The sequence below is a fragment of the Amblyomma maculatum genome, chromosome 4 (genome assembly GCF_055883805.1).
Source record: "Amblyomma maculatum isolate TAMU_Amacu chromosome 4, ASM5588380v1, whole genome shotgun sequence".
NCBI classification, from domain to species: Eukaryota; Metazoa; Arthropoda; class Arachnida; order Ixodida; family Ixodidae; genus Amblyomma; species Amblyomma maculatum.
The window spans coordinates 51,709,474-51,729,877 of record NC_139347.1 but is presented as its reverse complement, the minus strand read 5'-3'; the positions used below and the strand labels follow the sequence as shown (position 1 = coordinate 51,729,877).

The 20,404-nt window shown below is 46.4% G+C and overlaps 1 protein-coding gene across 1 annotated transcript in view; it reads right to left on the bottom strand.

Annotated features, from left to right (window-relative positions):
• Positions 1 to 11: 11 nt before the first annotated feature.
• The window catches only part of LOC146190993 (uncharacterized), a 185,469-nt gene continuing 165,076 nt past the window's right edge, over positions 12 to 20,404 (bottom strand). Inside the window, exons 15-20 of the mRNA XM_084601415.1 lie at positions 20,078 to 20,210; positions 15,358 to 15,491; positions 11,440 to 11,754; positions 8,192 to 8,843; positions 5,059 to 5,894; positions 12 to 3,817 (exon numbers count right to left, since the gene is read on the bottom strand). Of these exons, the coding sequence (XP_084457541.1) occupies positions 3,053 to 3,817; positions 5,059 to 5,894; positions 8,192 to 8,843; positions 11,440 to 11,754; positions 15,358 to 15,491; positions 20,078 to 20,210 (2,835 nt within the window). The 3' untranslated portion in view covers positions 12 to 3,052. The remainder of the gene's footprint in view (positions 3,818 to 5,058; positions 5,895 to 8,191; positions 8,844 to 11,439; positions 11,755 to 15,357; positions 15,492 to 20,077; positions 20,211 to 20,404) is intronic.

Genomic DNA, 20,404 nt, shown 5'->3' with positions numbered 1-20,404 from the left:
CTTGCATGTAAACATGCAAGCGACCTGGGCTTATTTCATTCACTTACCATATCAGGTGACAGCTCTCAACAAAGATATAACTACACAGGAGAAAAATACATCTCATTACAACAGCAACATCATCTCCGGAAATGCAAGCCTCAGTCTCAAATGTGGAGAGCCTGCAGCACCGCTGTGACATTCCAGTACGCTTATTGCTAGTCTTATCCCAAATTAAAAAGGATTGATAATGTTTACATGGATTTTCTTTTGCATTTTCAGATGCTTCGATGATGTTCATGTACTGCTGGCCTTGCACTAAGAGTTCTAAATGCTTGCATTGGCCTGCATCTAAATTTGCACATAGCTGAAAATTGGGCATCCACAAAACAAAAGAGAAAAGCAGTGTATACACATAGGAAGCATATTTCATCTGTTATAAAAAAAAAAAAATGCTGTTTAAATGCGCCATTAACATGATTTCTTGAAAGAGAGCCAGCTGCTCGATGGTAACAACAAGCATTTCTAGGAATCCTGGCACAAACTTGGGAGTTCAACAATAACTCTAGGGGAGAGATTCGATAAAATTGCTTGTTTCGTACGAGCACTCTTTATAAAGGAAAATATCTTGGGTCTTGTCAACCATGGTGGACACGAGATGAACGAGAGAGCACCCAAAATGATGCTAGCCTGGTAGCCTCATTTTTTGCAATTGGACTAGGTGCCAACCTGCACTAAGCTGCGTTGCTGCTGCTACTTTTGGCTGTAGCTGCCATCACAAAAGTCCACGCAGTCTCTATTTTGGGCTTGCAGTGGGAGCAGGGCATGCACACTTCTTGTCTAGAAAGCTGGCTTATCTGCTGCACCATTTATGAATCTGCTTCTGTCTTCAAACTGAGAACAGTACATCTGCTCCTTTGGAAACACATTGAATGGTTCATGATCGGAACAGAGCACAGTCAACTACTTTGAATAGTTTCTTTAGTTCACTACAGCTTGAACCATCGCAATTAACCTACTTTGAACGAATGGTCAAAAATTTGCTAACCTGCTGAATATTTAAATGAATACAAGAGTATCTGCCCTCGCAGGACGGCTCTTCTGTACATATTATTTGTTGCAGGTAACATTTTCTGGCACAATAAAAGAGATACCTGGGATGCTTTGTTTGCTATCTGTTGCCCACTCTGGTTGGGAACATGACGGAAAAGGTTGACTCATCTATTTTCCATGTCTGCAGCATTAAACATATGTGTATGAATGTGTGTCGGCTGACACATCTTCCAAGGCAACTCTGTGACTGCGTGTAGAATGAAAAAAAAAAAAAAGAGAAAGAAAGTCCTTGATACTTATTCTTTAAAATACAAATTAAAAGCTTGAGTATCATTTGCGGTTCCTTTTTGTAATATGCATTGTAGCCCTGCATTGTGTCCCACAAGTAGCACATGAAATGGACAGGAGCAGAACTTGGCAAATGAGTCAAATACCGCTGGATTGGCAAAAAAAGGGCCCACCCCTGCTAGGGAGAGACCATGACCACTGTACAGCTCAGCTTAACTTCAGCAGGTGGCTTTGGCTAGTTTGACTGGCCAGTTACTCGCAGGTTCCTTGCAACAATTTCATTTCTGTGTACCAAAAAGTTGTCATTTCTTTTTTTGCAGCGTGCTGAAAGCCCCAAACAGATTTTAACAGTACTACAGAGCAAGGTAGGCAGTTCAGATATCTGTGCTTGCATCTGACATATGACCTTAACTTTTTCTTACAACTATTCCAGTTGTTCAATTTGAAGGATGGTGTCAAATGCTCCACTCTGTGCAATCTCGGCTTCGTCTCGACGAGTAATGCCATTCAGTATGTTGCAAAAGGACTGTTCTTGAGGTTTGGAATTGGTTCTTGTCAACCATATGAGGTAGTATCTTTAAAGTTGGTACAAAACCTGTCACCACGGAGCGATCGCGGCAAGCATGGTGCCCAAGGCAGCGTTCTCATTTTGTGCTGACCTTGCTCTGCTCGCTACACTATGATGTGTTGCAATGAAAATTTTTTTTGCACAGCACTCCGACATTGCCATTTTTCCCGCGGTAAGCAAAGAGTTACTGCATTGCTGATGTGGTGTGGTGCACCATACTTCTAACGCGCTCCCTCCTTTTGCTAGTATTTTCTCTTGTTCGCACCTTTTCAATGTACTACCTTTCCTTCTATCCTGCAGCTGTGAATACTAACATTTTTTTCACCAACCCTTGGTTGGCTACCAAGACAAGAAGTGAAAGATTCGATAGCCTTGCCAGCAAGACAGATGAGAAGATGTTCAGTGAACTTAGCTGAGGGCACGGAACGCGATAGCAGTGTGGTGCATCCTCTGACAGCTGTAAACCTCATAGATAGTGCTACTGGTCTCTTTTTGCCTGGGTGTAACCTGGCTTAGCTGGGACGAGAGCATCACGGTATCGAAACAAAGCAGCCAATGTGATCTGTTGGTGGCTCAAGTAGCTCCTGCTGGTGCATGTGTCAGACTGGAGCTGGCTGCTGCGTCACATGTCGGCACATTTAACACTGTATACGTTGCTCCACTGACAGCAGTCTACATAAAGCTAGAGTGCTAGGTCTGCACATGCATCTACTCGTATACAATACAACCAAAGCTGCTGCTGAAAAGAGGCTCGGAGGTGGGCATAAACCATACTTGATCTGTCCCTGCATGTGCTTCCCATGGTACCCCTCCCCACTGTGCTCACAACTACCTTTCCCGACCATTGTGACCCATACGCAATTTGTTCGCATAGCACCCACTCGCACCCAAGTGCGGTGCATACTGGATGGAGGCTGCTGACTGCCCAAGAAAAGCCTGTTAGCGGCAGGAGACTGAGATGAGCTGATTGAGGGATACTTTGGTCCCTGTGCAAAAAGCTCAAGCGGGCTGTGGTAGCACCACTGCTTTTGCCACAAAAGTGAGCCTCAAAAGGCAGCGCTGAGCAATGCAGATTCCTTCCAGCTCATTCTATAGCTACCATAAATGCAGTTGCGAGAGAGAGAGCCCCCGTAGCGCGCTAGGCAAGGCCACAACGAGCACGTGTTAGGAGCTGTCCAGTGAGCGAAGAGTCCGCATAAGTGCCGTCAGTGTCGAGGCCAGATCTGTTGCCTGGTGCATGAGCGAGCCCACAGTGGCACCTTCTACGGCCCCCGTGGCGCGCGCGTAGGCCACGGCCACTGCCTTGACCTGTTCCACCAGGGTGGCCCACATGGGGCCGGAAAGGGCAAGCTGCTCTGCAGCTGCGCACATGCTGTCGAGCAGCGACATACACGTGGCCAGCTGCGCGGTCACGTGCTCAGAGTTCTCGCTTGCACTGCGCACAAACACCTTGGAAGCAGTCACAAACTGGCGTGACTTGGCCAGCAGGGCTTCCCTGGCCTGCCTGTCGCTGGCCGCAGTGGCCACATCGCCACCTCGCGCACTGCCGGCCTTGAGGGCATTCTCCAGTCGTAGCACCATGCCGCAAACCTCTTCCCGAGCGTGTGTAAAGGGCGAGTTTGCCGCAGGCTGATTTGAGCTGGCCGCACCATCTGCACCCTGGCACCTGTGGCAGGAGGCTGCACTGGCTGAGCCGAGTGCTGAGCACGTGCAGCCGTTGATGCCATTCGGAAGGCTTGTCTCCGTGTGAAGCGAGCTACTACGCTGGTGATGACGTGCTGGCAAGCCACCACCCAAGTGGCGGCTGACGGAGCCCAGGCGCAGCGATCCTGCTCTGCGTGTCGACAGCGGGCTAGATGAGTGGGGGCTGGCAGACCCAGAGCGCACAAGGTTGGTCTGGTCTAGGCTACATGGCTGCTTCAGCTGATCCTGCAACAACCACAGAAAATGTGCGCATTGTGATTGAGGCTCTTAAAGACAGAGAGAGGAGGGCACAACTATTTTCACATTTGTACAAAGAGCACAAAGGCTGGCATAGAAAACAGCCTCTTGATGTATGGTTGCCTGCCACAAAGCACATACAAGGAATTTGAACAGTAGTAGTATGAACTGTTGTGGAAAGCACAGACGAAATCCTCCTATTGGCCGAGACCAAGAAGGATTAATCATTGAGCACCACCGACAGGAGTCATATTCAAAGATGGATGGCCCACACAGCCCACCTAAAAAATTATTGAGACACTTAAGCTCCACCTTTAAGGGCACGATGCGATATCATAGGCTACTGCCCAACGCATAAACCCTGTTTTAACTAAGTCATATGAACGTGCCTGTGTGGCCTAAGGGTGAATGCAAGGGTCCTGGAAGGCTGATTCTGATATCACTTTCCCTTGTGAAAGGAGTGGCCTGAGTTGGCAGCTCCCGCCAAACGTAATGTCAGGCAACCCTACGTCCAGTTAGTGCTCAGCCATGTCAGTTGCCAACAACCGTCTGCCAGCGTCGTGCTTGTGACTTTTCTTTCATAACACCAAGGCCGGCAGACGGCTGCCGCCGGCGGATTTTCGGTGAACAGGGCTTTTAAAGCTATCGCATTAAAATTTGGGGTCCTACCTTCCTGTCATACTAGAACCATGCCACCATAAGAGATCAAATCTCCCAATTGGTCTTGACAGTGATGAAGCCAGAGAAGTCACATTACTATAAAAGAACAATCACAGAGCACCCCTCACAGGTGTCAACTTCAAAAATGGCCCCTTAGCCCATCTAGAAAATTTGGTATGGGGTTCAACTACTGATGGGTCTCATTAGATGTGCTGATGAATGCTGCAATGAAGCTGATAAGAATACACAAAGAAAATGCAGCTGCGAAACGAAATGCTATTGCATTCCCTCTTGAGGTGCCCTAATTGGCCATACATTTTTTTTTCTCAGTACACCTACAGAGAGATGAGCAGCCTTAAAAGATCACACGACGAGAACATCTTTCTTTTTGAAGCCATTTTCTTGGTTGGCTATGATATATAATAAAGTTAACACATCACAAATGCAAAGTAGCGACCAATTGGCCATGATCAGTAGCAGCAGCGAGTATTTACGTTTGCGGTGAACAGCCATGACTAAGCTTTGTCAAGCATGATAAATACAAGTATCCGATCAATTGTGGTGGTCACCTGTAGAAGGGTCAAATTAGGAGGCAGTGGAGGCTTCCCTGCTGCACCTTTCCTAGCCAGGCCAGGGCTGAGGGGGCCTTGGAGATTCGTCCACGAATGTGACCGTGCCACTTGCCGCTGAGCCAGCGAACTTCCTGGTAACTGGATGTTGTCGCAGCTCCCTGTGCGATCTCGCTTGGGCGCCGCCCCACCTGTTGCCGGCTCAGCACCACCGCTCCTGCGCAGCCTTGGTGGCACACGCGGCTTGCCAAAAGCCACATCCTCGTATTCGTGGAGTCCATTCTGGAGAAGCTGGGGGGCCGAGTGTGTTTCCGGCAGCCCTCGCGAGAGTTCACAGTTCTCATAAGTGTGGCTATCTGAACCACGTCGCTCCCGCACGGTGGGGTTTGGAGGGTTGGTGCTCTCCAGAAGGTTGCCGTAAGACAACACCTTGAGGCTTTCGAACGCGGGTGGCTCCACGGCAGGACTGTTGGCGGTACTGGCACTACTGCCGATAATGCGGCGCATGTCTTCGGAGGCACGCTCAAAGCGGGCCAGCACTTCGTTCTGCTCTTCATCACAGCTGGGCGGTGGTGGTGGAATAATGTAGGAGGCAATGTCATCATCGCCATCCGGCAACAGGATTGGGGTCACCTCATCCGATAGCGTTGGGGGCGGGGGCACAGTCACACTTGCGATGAAACTCTCCAAGTCTTGGCAGCCCAGCTGCTGAAAGATTGCATCACAGCCAGCCTCACTGCCAGAGGCACGCATCTCTGTCAACACATCACAGAGGTCGTCCAATTCAGCCACAACCCGGGCTGAATCAACCTGGTCTGTGTCCTGCATGGTGCAATCTGGAGAGGAAAAAGAGAAACCAGGTAAAATGGAACCTCACTACTAATAGTAAAGCATTTTGCAATCCACAGATGTCCTTACCGAAGAAGAAAAAAATGCAAAGTCATCTTTAATGGAACAAAATGCTCTTATTGTAAAGAGAGTTGGGTTATGGCGACATACTTTCCATCAAAGGATGACATTGTGGCACTCGTGAAGTCTAAGGTCGTGAAGCCAACTATTAGAGGCAAATGGATAACAAAGATGATAAAACAATGTTCTTTGAGACTGCTTAACCAGAAGGCTCATGAGCTGCAAGAAGAAGCCAACTCTTCAAAAGCCTTGGGGCCGTGAGGCCAGCTGCGTGGCACGCATAGTAAGAAAAAAAAAAAATTAAGGCTGGATGGGAACGAATAAAGAAGGCAGCGCAGATCATTAGGAAAATAAGTACAGCAAAATTCCAGCTAGCAGTAGGGAATGCAAACCGTTCCAGTGAACATCACTGCATTCCCACATGTCTGGAAGTCATGTTTCAGAAAATCCAACTTCACATTTTTTGTTGCTGTCACTCTTGTTTCTGCACGCAGCATTATGTGCAAATGTAAACAGGCACATACATTCGCAGACGTTAAACTGAGATTGAGAGTGAAAATGTACACCCTATCTTGGCCCATGTAAAAAGAAAGACAGTTCATGCAAACTGTGTTTAGTAATGCTTTGTAAGTCTCTCTTTACAGGCAACATATTATGCCCTACATGCTGTACCTCTCTCATACTGTCAGGTCTTAAGATACATGCCCAGCACAGGTATATACACCCAGAGCAACTGAACTTGTTGATACGGGAAGATGGGCAAACATGGAGTACAGTAAAGTTGTTTAGATTTAGGTCTATGGGGTTTAAATCCCCAAAGCGACTGTTATTGAATTTCCTGACTATCATTCCTCCTGTACAGTCTGGACTGTCAACCAAACCAGATCGAAAGACAACATTGCACAAAATGTACCAAGACTGGTTTGTAGAGTTTAATTTCCCCAAGTGACTCAGGCTATGAGAGATGTCAAATGTGTCAAGAGGCTTGTTACATCACTGCGAGTTAAGCAGCACCTCATAGCAATTTTTACATAATGTTGACGCCATGTGACTATGCATTACTTCAGCTTGTTTTGTAAAGAAATTTTTTTTGCTACAAATAACATAAAGCACCAACAACATGCATGGCATTGAGGTATACGAGCAGGTGGCTTTGAGCTACAAGATCAATTATTTCCTGCTATTTGTTATTTTTTTTTTTTTCCCTTAGAGCTGCCACAAATGCCTTCTTTCGTTTTTCTTCTACGACTAAGTTGTTTTTTAACAAACATGCCACCTACAAATTTGTCTTTTAGGTTCTTTCAGTCAATTCAAACCCACATTCCTGTTCCCAAAACCTGGTCATTATGGCGAGTTGTACAGCATCCAGCACTCAAGTTCATGCTAAATAATAATAATAATAATAATAATAATAATAATAATAATAATAATAATAATAATAATAATAATAATAATAATAAAGAAAAGAACACTGGCATGATACAGGCCAGTGTTCCGACACTAGCTTAGCCAATGGGGTGTTTGACCAGGCCATCTGTTTACCACAATGAAGCATTTTTGTAGAGGTATGTGAATACCGAATTCTTGGGTGCAAGCACAAATACAAATAACAAAAATTTGCAACAAATTGCAAATAACAAAAAAATGCAACAAAAATTTGTTGCAAACTGCATACCTTCGAATAGCTAGAATATTTTCTGATAGCTTCAAAAATTCAGCTGATCGTCTACTTGTATGAATGCAAAAGCTTGCTTGCGCGACATGCTGCCGCGGCGCCCAGTCCCTGTGATTCCCCCAGTGACACATGGCACCAAGTGACCGGTAGTCTGACACCCTCTGCACTCTTTCTGCTTCTCTGATGGCAACCTCTTCGCTTGTCCTCCTTCTCTGACCGTGTCCACTGTGCTAGGCCATGTAGTGTGGTGTGGTGATTAAGGTTTATTTAGGCACTGTGTTCAATGATAATGAGATATTTCCTACCGTAGGACACTAAGCTCCCAATGTAGCTAATCCCTTTAAAGTGAATTGAGAACAGTTGTCTGGCCAAAGGGTGCGCACATTACCAAGGTATAAACGTAAAACTGCAGACCAAATTCTAAAAGATTCCCCAACAGTGTCACTGACCGTTCTTATGCCATAATGCATGCAAAAGCACAGAGCATGCACAAACCAAGACAAGCTATTGCTTTGCAGCTAACAGCAGCAAAGAAAAAGAGAGACTCACTCGTCACGGCACCGTGCCCATAAATTCCACGGTCAGAAAAAGGTGTCGGTGGCACGTCCAGCGTGCCTGGCACGTCGCCCATGGCATCTGCATCGGGCGTCATTGGTGGTGGGATCATGGTCAGATCAATAATGTCCGGGTCCAAATACAATGTTCCCTCATCAAATGGAAGCTGGATGTCTGGGTTTGACTGCAGCTGCTTGAGCAGTTCCAGGAGGTCCCGGTCACCAGACGCTATTCCTGGCAGCATGTCTGGGCTGTGTAGGCCGAAACTGGAGCCGCTGCGTCCGCGTTTGGTCAGAGCAGACGGCTCAGCAGCACCGGCAGCAGTCAGTCGTGTGCTTCGATGGAGCGGGCTCTGCGTCGGTGTGCTGAAGCTGTCAGTGTCTGACTCACTCGCAGCTTCGTCTGGAGCCATGGCTGCAACTTCGTTGAGCGCTTCTGACACATCATCCAGCTGTGTCAGCAATAGCAGTGAGTCAGCTGCACGGATGGTGGGAGCACCTGCTTCGCGTTCGTCACTGCTCGTGGACTCACTGGCCGGAAGTGGTGGACGTATCGCAGCTCGGCTGCCATCAGACAGGTAGCTCTCGGCATCTGCTACCATCCGCCGCATTTCTGATACTCGCCGAAGCACCTCTTCATTCTTCACCTGTGGGATTAGCAAAAAGCAACGAAATGAGAAGAGGTTTAGGAGTCAGCAATACAGACAAAGTGTGGAAATGGGAAGTTTGCATGCTGCGTAGTGGAGTGCTTGAAGGATCATAAAACTGCAATTCATATAAGGTACTGAGCCTCTATTTCTAAAAAAATGATTTGCGTAGATCGGTAAAAATGAGACACTAGTTGTTGACAAGCACTGCAACTAACGGAAGCACGAGAGTTGTGTGTTTGCATGTCCCCATAACAGCAGGTCTTATTATTGCATCTTGATGTAGGGGTTTCTTTAGCGCAAACAAAGACAAAGACAAGAAAAGGCATGCACACATGTACGGTGGTTTATTATCCATTGTGGGAATACACACGAATCCCCTGTTCCATTAAGCTGTCGCGCATAACTATCACACGAGTTTATGCTCACGCTGTTTGGGGAGGATGGTGAGAGGAGGACACACCTGCCACCTCCCACTGCCTCCTGCAGTGACACCGCCACGGCTTTCCCTCTTTTCTCAAAGCATAGCCCGGGGACCTCCTTTCCACAGTCAGAAACGAGTGCGCCTCCCCCAATTCTCTCGGGTCTTTCAGTGGGTAAACGTGCACACACGCGGTTCAGACTTTCTGCCAGGAAGACTGTCGCCGTCACCTGAATTGCCCAGCCATCGTACACACTGACCTCTGCGGGCCACGAGCGGGTAGCTATGCAAGATGAGCAGAACATTCCATTTCCCTTTTTGCGTGCATTTTCCCGTTTTTGCGGTTTTCTTTCACCCCCTATGCAAGCGGGACGTTCGCATGCTACGATGGCTGTTTCTTGAGTGTTTTCGCATTTGTATAATTATTCGAAGAAATTAAAGTATGCTTCGAGTACGCTACTCATGCTTCTTCACTCTGGCCCAAACCTGCTGCACAGGCAACTTCTCGCACCATGTGTTGAGGTCACAGCTCTGACTATTAAGGCTGACATTCTAGGACTTGGAGGTGACTTCCACATAGAACCCCTTTGGGGCGTTATTACAAGAATAACCCCCATACCATCACGAGACAATTAAACTATTTAGTCAAACTCTATTTCGTTATATACAATTCCTTTTGCCCCATGCCTTCGTTGCAACTAGAAACATGGACTCAGACTTCCTTTTGCCCCATGCCTTCGTTGCAACTAGAAACATGGACTCAGACAAGCTAGTATAAGCATGGAACAGGAACAGATGAAAAGACTCCACTTCAGTGACTAACATTCATTACATGCCTTCCATCAGCTGCTTATGAGCAAACACAGCGTAAGGTGCGACTGTTATGAAAAAAAGAGTGTGAAACAAAGGCAACCTCATAGTGTTCTTGCATCCCATCTGTACAAAATTAAAAATCTATATTCATATCTATGAATATCTATGAAAAATGCAAATGGGGCAACCTTTAGCAGTTAAAATCATGTTACAGTGAGAAGGTTTCTAACTTGTTTCCTGAGCAAACTGCATGAGCATTGCAGAGTCTTTCTTACTTGTAGAGCTAATGCAAAAGATTGCACCTATAGTTCTGCTATTCACCCATTATACAAATCTCCAATGCTACCGCTTTTCAATTCTCTCCAAAGTATGCATCTACCACGCACTGCTATGCATTTCTTCCAGCCGTTTTCATACGCTAGACAGCAATTTCCTTCTTGCCTCTCATTTAGTCATTTTACATCCAAGAAATGAAAGGTTAGCTCAGATGAGTTCTCCACCATCTACAAACAAATGCGAGTTTATCCTTAACTCGTCAAACAAGCACAGTTCTACGTCAACTATGGCCGGACCCAGTCCTACATAACACCGCCATACTGGCTAAACTAAGCCACCCACCTTAGGTCACAATTACCAATCTCATAGATTACCAATCTCATAGCCATTCTACAACACAAATGGCTTGAGCCAAACTTAAAGCCAGGCAAAAGTTGGAACCGGGACTAGGGCAAAGCTTTAACGACATCGTTCCCTGCTGGACAAAGGATTGCAACAGTAATTATAAGGCAGAATTTTGCGTCTACGGTGCACAATGCCATCAAGATATTTTTAAGCTGCTGCATGACACAAATTGCATGGCAATTCCACGCCTGAATTTAGTTTCGAATTTAAGTTGAAATGGCTTTGCTAGTGGCAAATGCAAACCAGATACAGCTGGCCTGATAAAGCTCTCACGAGTACACATCATAAAACAGCTGTACGCAACGAAAACAGGCAGGCCGCCAAGCTTGATTTCCTTCACCTAAAGCTCTCTATAATCTCTTGAGAATCTCTGTGCCAAGTGAACACTGTTCTGGCGTCATGCATAAATGCACAATGTTATACTGCACTTCTGTATCGTAAGAGTGAGTGAGTGGCGCCACAGTTACTAAGTGTAACATAGTTATCATCACAGACATTTTTTTTTTTTTTTTTTCACAGATGAGAGAGCTGGCAACCTACCAGTCCATGTCTGACTTGCTGCGAATGGTGTTAAATCACACCATGGCTCTGCATGCTACAGGAATTTCACCGAACTCCCCGGTTCTCAAGTGTTTTTTTTTTTTCTTTTCTAAGTTTGGCTCAAATCAGGTTTGTACTCACTTCGAGTACGACAGGCTCCTCATCCTCATCATCGTCATCGTCATCATCCATGATGTCAAACTTGACCGACCGCTCTTCTGAGTCGTCGTCTGCCGTGGAAGAGGCCGAGTCAGATGCCTGCTGGTGGCCATTGGAGGAGAGCAGCAGACGCTGCTCCATCTTGCTGGCACCCAGCACAGGCGACCGCAGTACTCGACTTGGGCTCAGGGGCTGCAGGGGACTGGTCTCGTTCATGTTGTGGTCGACCGAATTGGACAGGGACACCAGGGAGCACTGCTCCCGCGAGCTACTTCGCGACATGCCACGGTCAGGGAGCTGCAAGAGGATGGGTTCTCTTAGCATGGACGCCCAAAGTGACCATGCTGAAATGGCAATTTGCGGAGCAAGTCTCTTACTTGTCTAAGAGTGAGAAAACAAGCACAGTATGTGGCGCACACACTCGACATGACAGGGCTGGCTACGAGGAAAAGGTCACGGGTCAGCAGTCAAAATGCAAACTCACGCAAAAAAGAAACCGCGAGCTAACCGGAGTTCTATCCATGTGAAACAACAAACTGCCACTAACAGTTCATTCAAGTCAGAACAGTAGGCTAGCTGTAATCAGGGTTCTACCGAGATGGGACAGCCACCTCAATACAGTTCCGTCCAGCTGATCCCACCAATGCTCGATCTCTACCTGGATCAGTAACAGAAGTGTACTTCTTTAAAAGAGTTATTTATTTATGAAAAACTTTTTAAAATTTTTTGCCTGATATACTTGTGAGGTATTGAACCAATAACCTGCAATGAATAAATATAATTACATTCCAACTTGCAGCTTTGGTTTCAACTGCCATGAGTATCAAGATTGCCTTAATGCCAATGGGAACACGACCACGTAGGCTGGAGTCTCCGATATGCCAGCTGTGTGGTGATGAGAGCATGGAAATGCACAGCAAAATGGAGAGAAAGTGTTGGCTTGCTTCAGTGTGATATTTCTTGCCGTTTAATTTGCAATTATAGTACTAATGGCAATCGATTGGGGAGCTGAACAAAGGTGCTCGCACAGTACAGCTTCGATATTCCTACTGACTATACTATACAAAACATAAAAAGTACATAAACTTCTTACAGTTATACAAAAATGAAACAAAGTGCCTCTTTACCTCAATGGATTGCAGTGCAATATATATTTAGTCTTCTGAGTTGCACTTTAAAGATTATAAAGGGCAAAGTCAGCAAAGTGAGCACGTTGAGAAAATGGAGTGGATACAACCTGCATTGTTTCAATCTCTTCTTACAGCCTGCGATTTTTTTCTCAACATGAGCTTACACCAACTGGCCACCAACGAAAATTGGGGTTCAGCTGAACTCCCCCTTTAGCCCTTTGAGTGTCGAATATTCTGGGAAAAAAAACTCACCTCCAATGTAGAATTTTTTTAAACACTATGCGTTTAGCGCAGTACCTGTACGGCAAGAATGCTGCGGTACGGAATGCGGCCGCAGTACTCATACGACAAAAATAGTCAAAGGGTAAAGGATATGAAGTGACAGCACTAATGGCTCCTATTTGTTGGCTCTCCCAGCAGACCGTCGTTTATGTACAGCCTCGTCCACTTCTAGCTATAACACAGTCACTGCTTTCAAAGCGTCATTGCGTCCGACTCGGCCATGCAATATAGCTTAGTGGCAGGCCATGTGAAGCAACACGCCCGGGTCCTTCTGTACTCGCATCGCTTTGCATCGGTATATGCCTACGTCGGGCGCAATGTTGCTTTGAAAGCAGTGACCGTGTTATAGCTAGAAGTGGACGACCCTGTACATGAATTTTGCTACTCACCTGATTTCTAGTCTTTTAACTTTCTTCTCTAATATCTAACACATATTATTTAACATAACGCCACATGTGAAGGGACAGCTGACATCGATATAGCCCCACTTAACCAAACGTTATGAATGTGCCTACGTGGCCTAGAGATAGCGTGTTTGACTCGGAATGTCTGCAAGCCTGAATTCTGATCTCGTCCTCTCGCATGTGGCCGCATCATGTCATACAGCCATATGATCACTAAGTGCCCAGCCATTTCGGCCACCAACAACCTCCTGCCACAGCCATGTCCATAATATTTTGCTCACAACACCAATGCCAACAACAGCGATGCCAGATTTTCTGGACAGCAGGGGCCGAATCACGCTACGATCACAACACAAAAACCGTCACAAACCTGTCAATCATCCCTTGCTCTTATTAGTCGACAGATCCGCTGGTCAGAATTGACCAACAGGAGCGCAACTAGCCGATCGATTTGTGACAGATCTGTGACAGTTTTTGTGATGTGATCGGAGCATAATACTGACTTAGGACCTTTAATGCTGTTGCCTTAATGACCATCAACAAAATAAAGAGATATGTATCCAGCGGCACATCTTTAGGCAATCCCAGTTGTTTCCTGTGTTTACTATGACTACCTTCATGTTCGCTGTCACATGAACCTAATAAAATACAACGAAAAGTAATAAGTGCTTTTACTTTCCAGTCAGCCTTTATCGCCTGCAACGTCCGGCTCGTCCAACATACTTACCATGGCCTGCAGTTGATTGGTGATGTGAAATATTTGATTCAATGCCCTATTACACCCCAGCTGCCGTACACAGAATGTGCAGCAAGCTAGTAAAGAGAGGTGGACTCCTCTCGCACCTCTATCTTCCCCTGTGGAATAGAAAGCATTCCCTGGGCAACCAGTTCCTTCATTTAGCAAACCTTTAACGTACTTCGTCACAGTTCTGCCCATGCAGGCTAGACAGCTCCGACTCTAGCTTTTCTTTCATCGGATACTTAAGATAAATGAAATGACACCTTAGCTGGGTAAACCATCTGGTCTTTTCTAGCTGGTGTCCACACGCTTTCAACTAAGACAGAGTCAGTCTGTAATCAGCAGCACTCTATGTTGTAAATCAACACTCATTTGCCAGCATGTAGACGCAGAAAGGTCGGTAGGCAGTTGTCATATGCCATGTACAGCAAGTGAAAGCATTGGTGGCACTCCCCTGCCATACAGGTTCTTCCTTGTTGCCTGCCTGCCCTTTTCATAGTGGCAGCTGCTAATTAAAGGCCCACTGGCCACCCTCCGGTTGAAAATATTTCCTTCCCCGGTAACTGTGAGGCTTCAACCCCAAAACAGAACGCAAGGTCGCAAAACGTTTTTGAAAAGAGTAATTAATAATGCAGTTACAGCCACCACAATCAACCGATTTTGCGTTTTCCTCTCCTTCCGTTCCCTCTCAAAGGTTTTCAATCTCCTGCCAGGTCGTCTAGCTTCCGCAAGTCAAACTCCCCTTCGTACTCCGCATTTGGCGGGAGGTGGGGCGTGGTACTCTGTGTGCGCGAAAACGAAACGGGCGAGGGAAAAGTGTGCAGCAAGCGGTGGACACAATTAGTGGTGTACGCCTATCCTTCACCCGTCATTCAGCAAGATGGACCAATGGATGTCGTTGCGATTTTGACGTCAGCCGCGCAGCTCGACGGGCCAGCGTAGAGAACAGGGAAGCTGGTTTCCAAAGGAGGGGGTGAGAGAGTATTGATTTGTATTTTTGCCGCTTTGCGGCGCGCATATTACTGTAGCATTTTGCACGAACTATCTCCAGTACCTGATCGAAGCATTGGGCTCCTTTGCTTAAAAGGTCATAACCTGGACAGTGGCCCTTTAAAGGCACAGTTCCTCTTTTTGCAACACTGATGAGACACGAAAGAGGAATGAGGACAAAAGGGCAAAGCAGCAAAGTGCACCATTCATGCCACTTGATGGCACTGCAAATGGTGCATTCAAAACCACAAATAACTGTCGCCGAATCTCGCACTGCACAGGCACAGTAACTAGCATTCAGTTTTTTTTTTCCTTTCCCACAGTGGCAGCCATGCCTGACCAGGCAGGATCTTACCTCGCAGGGGACATAGGCTGGTGGTGGCAGGGCCAGGTCCACACTCTTCACGGTGGGGCCGTTGGGGGTCTCCTCACTGGGGGCATAGCTCCAGGGCGTGGGGCACACAATGTGAGTGCCATGAAAGCACGGGGCTGCAACACACGAGGAGAACAAAGATTGCTCGCCTCCTACAAACAAGTTTAGCTCCACGACTTTGGCACGCTAGTTGGTGTATGCTTTAATGGGTAGTAACAGCTTTCACGCATTAAGTTCGGTACAAATTATGCAAAATCTGATCGTAGTATATATATAAAAAAAAGCACAGCAGAAGATACTCATTTAGAGGCCACATTCGTTTTCCCTCTGACGGCCATCTCCTTTCCTCCTCATCTTCAGCTTGAAACATTCACATATATCAGGGTTTTCCAACAAGTACAAGGTAGCCAATCTCTTCTATTCATTTAAAGGCCACTGTTTAGTTTCTCACAAATATGACACAAAGACTAATTGTGTCGGCATGAAGCCTTTAACTTGTGCGCGATCAGGGCGTAATTTGGTTTGCACATTCCAGTGTTCTTGGGTCTAGCAAATGTAGTGGTGAACAGGAAGTGTCACTGTATATCTCATGTAATCACGTACAGTGCCATCCACTTCTAGCTATAACACAGTCGGTGCTTTCAAGTCAACATTGCGCTCGACGCAGGCGCATATTGATGCAAAGCGATGCAAGCATAGAGGAACCCGGATGTGCTGCTTCACATGGCCTGCCACTTAGCTTTATTGCTTGGCCGGGTCGGACGCAATGACGTTTTCAAAGCAGTGACCATGTTATAGCTAGAAGTGGACGAGGCTGTACATTTTGCTCTTTAACCATGGCAACAATTCCTCCACAAGAGCCTGGGCCGAGAGCAGTTTTTAGTGAACAGTGGGGGCAGATTTTTCCATGTGAAACAAAAAGTATGGTCGGAGAAAATGCACAATTAAGGAGCTAATTGTTTCAAAGTATCTTTCTTTTTCTATATTTCTACTCCTGATCCCTGCTTGTCTTCTTCTGGTTTTTCAGCTGTTTCCACAATAACCGTATGTTTGCCACTCAATGCCTCGACATGCCTGTTTTTTCCCATCAGTTGCTTTGCACCGGCAGTGGTTGTCATACTACACCCAGTAGACTTGCATGCAAACACCGAGGATTCAGTGACAACGTGTGAGAAAACAGCTGCATAGTGTGCCTGCCAACAAAGCAGTATCTATATGGGAAAAGGACATGGGCAAGCATCATTTTTAAATGATTAGCAGATTCCAGAGAGTTTAGCTAATTGGTCTAACTGCAGTGTAAGACCATGACACAGTTAATCAACCATGTTCACGCAATATGTTCAATGCCGTTACACTGACTTCATGCTATGTGGCCAACTAATCAGGGGTATCCATTGTGGGGATTCACAATCCCCTTCCTCCATTATAACGCCCGCGCGTAATTAACACGCGTGATTACGCGCGCTGGCAGAGAGGTTGGCGGAGGAGAGGGCATGCTGGCCACCCCTCGCCGCCTCCCGGGCCTGCAGCAACGCTGCCGCGGGCTTCCCTCTTTCCTGCCGGCGTAACCGGAAGACCACCTCTCCCATTCCATGTCGAGGAGCGCAACTGTAGCAACTCGCTCGGGGTTCTTCGGCGAATAGGCGCGCACGCGCGCGGTACATGATTTCCGCCGAGGAGACCACCGCCGTCACCGAGAATCGCCCACTAACCGTAGGCACTTACCGCAACGGGATGTGAGCGCGAAGCCGTGTCAGGTGAGAAGACTCTTCTTCTCGCCTCTTTGATGCGCTTCCCCATTAGGTGGTTTTTATTTCACCCCCGTACGCGGCGTTCGCTCGCTACATGGTGGTTGTTCTTGATTGCTATTCCCTTGCCGTGTACTCGAGCACAATAAACCTTGCTCGAGTGCGCAACTCGTGTTTGTCCCCTCTGGCCCGAACCCGCCGCAGTGGCGACTTCTCGCACCGCGGGTTGGGGGTCACAGAACCGGGAGCAGAGGGTGAAGGCGGCGGTCTCCCGACGGGAATGCTGATCCGTGCGCGTGCACGTCCAACCGTCAAAAGACACCGAGGGAGCTGCGACAGACGCGCTTCTCAGCTCGGCTCGGGGAGAGGAGGTTTACCGGGTAAGCCGGTAGGAGAGAAGGAAACCCGTGCGGTGTCGCCGCGGGAGCCTGGGAGGATGGGAGGGTGGCCAGTGTGCCCTCTCCTCGCGGTCCCCCCCAAGAGCGCACGTAATCACGCGTGTTAACTACGCGCGGTCCTTTATAATGGGGGCAGGGGATTATGAATCCCCACACCATCTATAGGTTAGGTAAACCATCAGGACTACAGTTAATCAACCATGTTTACACAATATGTTCAATGCTGTTATGCTAATTTCATGCTGTGTGGCCAATTAATCAGGCACATCCATCTATAGATTAGGTACACCATCAGGACACATCCAAGCCAGAATAGTGTCTACAAACATCCTTCTGCTTTTTACGCTTGGTCAAGGTGAAAAAAGAGCACAGTTCATGCTTTTGCACAGTCATAATGAATACAAGCACTTGACCAACTACATACCAATGCTGCATCACACACTCACGAATAGGCACGCTTGCTTCTGAATTCGACTAAGCAGTGCATGAGGCACTGGCTGTTTCTTCTTTACAATCTCACATTACTGATGATGGCAGAAACAAACAAGTCCTAAAGCATGCTGACTGCTAATCTGGAGTTGCCTATTGGATGCTTCTAACATATAATAAACATTGTGGCAGTATTCAAAGGATTTGTCATGTGAGCATGCATGACTAATAAAACCCAGTACAGGACCACACCTGCCTTTTTACTGTACAGCTTGCACATGCATGACCCTTCTTGAAGAACATGCATGATCCAGACAGAGGTCATGATCATGTATGCAGGGGTGGAAGCAGGCTGGAACATTTCAGAGCAGTTCAGGGAGTAGTAATAATGCCATTTTGAAGCAGCTCTGCAGCCAAGAAAGAAGAGTTTTGGAGAAAACTAATTATGTTTTGGAGCACGTTTTTCAGGCCAACTGCCTTTGATAATTGTCGTTTTCTATTCCTTTTTATTCTTCAGCTTCTTTACTTCACTTTTGTAGTGATTGGTACCTTCAGCACACCGCCTCGTAATGCTTCAAGTTCATATACGCTTTTCCCTGATGTAGCTCTGATGTCCTTGTCATCGACAAAGGGGTTAGATGATGAACTACTGGCTTGTTTCCACAGCAAAATCATTAAGACGATTTGTGTATCTTTTTTTTTGCAGCCGGGCTTCCTAATGGCTCACAGTAGTTTACACTACCTGCTTCACTTGCTGCTCTCGCTTCGCTCTCCACTAGCGATTCAAAAGCCTGGAAGGAGGTGCTATGCCATATGCACTGAGCATTTTTTTTTATTCCCTCCAATCGCTTGTAGCACCATATTAAGTTTACTTTTGACCAAATATTTATTATGCTCCATGCTCCCGTAGGTTTACAAAATTTTATTTGTATTAAGCCCAGTTCAAGATGTGTTACATCTCTGCCACTGAAGAGCTGCCATCGTTCCCGTGTTTAGTTAGATTTGATAGCAAAGCATTGTGGCAGCCTTTTAGAGCAGTTTTGGAGCGATATTCTGTTTTGGAGCAGGACGGAGCAAAGGGAGCAGCACTTCCACTCCTGTGTATGTTGCCTGAGGACAAAAGGGGCAAGAAAAAGAGCTTGGAATGTGTTAGCATTGCATTAGTCTAGTTGAACAAGATTGAGTTCTGCTCTCTATGGCTTGATGGCTTTCCCTTTGGAGTACCTATGGTAGGAAAGTGGAGTTAAATGTCCTGAAGTGAATATGCAGTGAGGGACACCCTTGCAGAGGGATCTAGATTCATTTTTGTCACTTGAGGACCTTTACAGGGTCACTGGAAAGCATTGTAACATGCTTTAAATTTGATATTTTTTTTTTTATCTTGCTCGAAATTTTAAGCAGCGATCCTGTTGTATTTATTTTTGCATACACATATGCTATTTTGAATGCTACAGGTGCGATAAAATTCAAGAAAAATGGTCACTGAGGAGTCACTCTCCATCACTGTCACACACAGCATGGCAGAGTGAAAATGCCCACTCCAGCGAATGTGGAAAGAATGAAATTGCTGCAAGTGGAAGCCTTTCATGCCATAAACTTATTCTAAAAGACAAGAGGCATGAAAAGCCGGTAGTAGAGTGGAAGACCGCAAACAGCCAGAACCCAGGAGCTCAAATCGGCCATGTGCTGATTTGACATTTTTTTAAAATGTATGACAAAACTAACCCAGGAGCATGAAGTTGGCAACTTTACCATGCAACTCTACACATGAAACAGGACCTCAGACTTCAGGTGCACAAATCAGTAACAAGGACAACTGCCTGAGGACCATATAAATATGTTCCAGACTAGAAAGCCCTCAACTGGATTCTATCCACTGATGAAAAGATTATCGCTCTCAAACTGGCTTGAAATATGCAAAATCAGTGAGACTCGCTGCTGAATGATTCTCTGCCAACTGTACGAGTGGAAAAAAACTTATTTCTCTCACATTATCATGGTTTCTGGCGTGATATCAAGCCTCGAGAAGATGAAGGTTGTTTGTTTTTGTGCAACACGAAGTGAAAATCAACGTGGAAACACACTACGAGTGGATGGATGGCCACATGCTGAACCAAGATGGCTTACCAGTTTCCACTTTCCAGGGATCTTCTGTCTCCCAATGTACAGGCAGGTCTCGTGAGGCCAGCAGTTTGTGGTAACCCTTGAGGATGAATACCAACTCAGCCGTCTCGTGGTCATCGAGTTCAAACTTGAGATTCTGTGCAAGAGAAACGGAGATTACTAAAAAGTGCCAGTGCAGTGTGCTGAAAAAAAAAAAAAAAAGTTAAATGCAGACAGCTTTAGCATGGCCAGTTTACCTCAAAAGCCAACAATAAATCCACTTTATTCCATATATCAGTGCAAAATACGAGTAGCGTCACACACTAATGAACTGTAGTCCCACAGCATGCA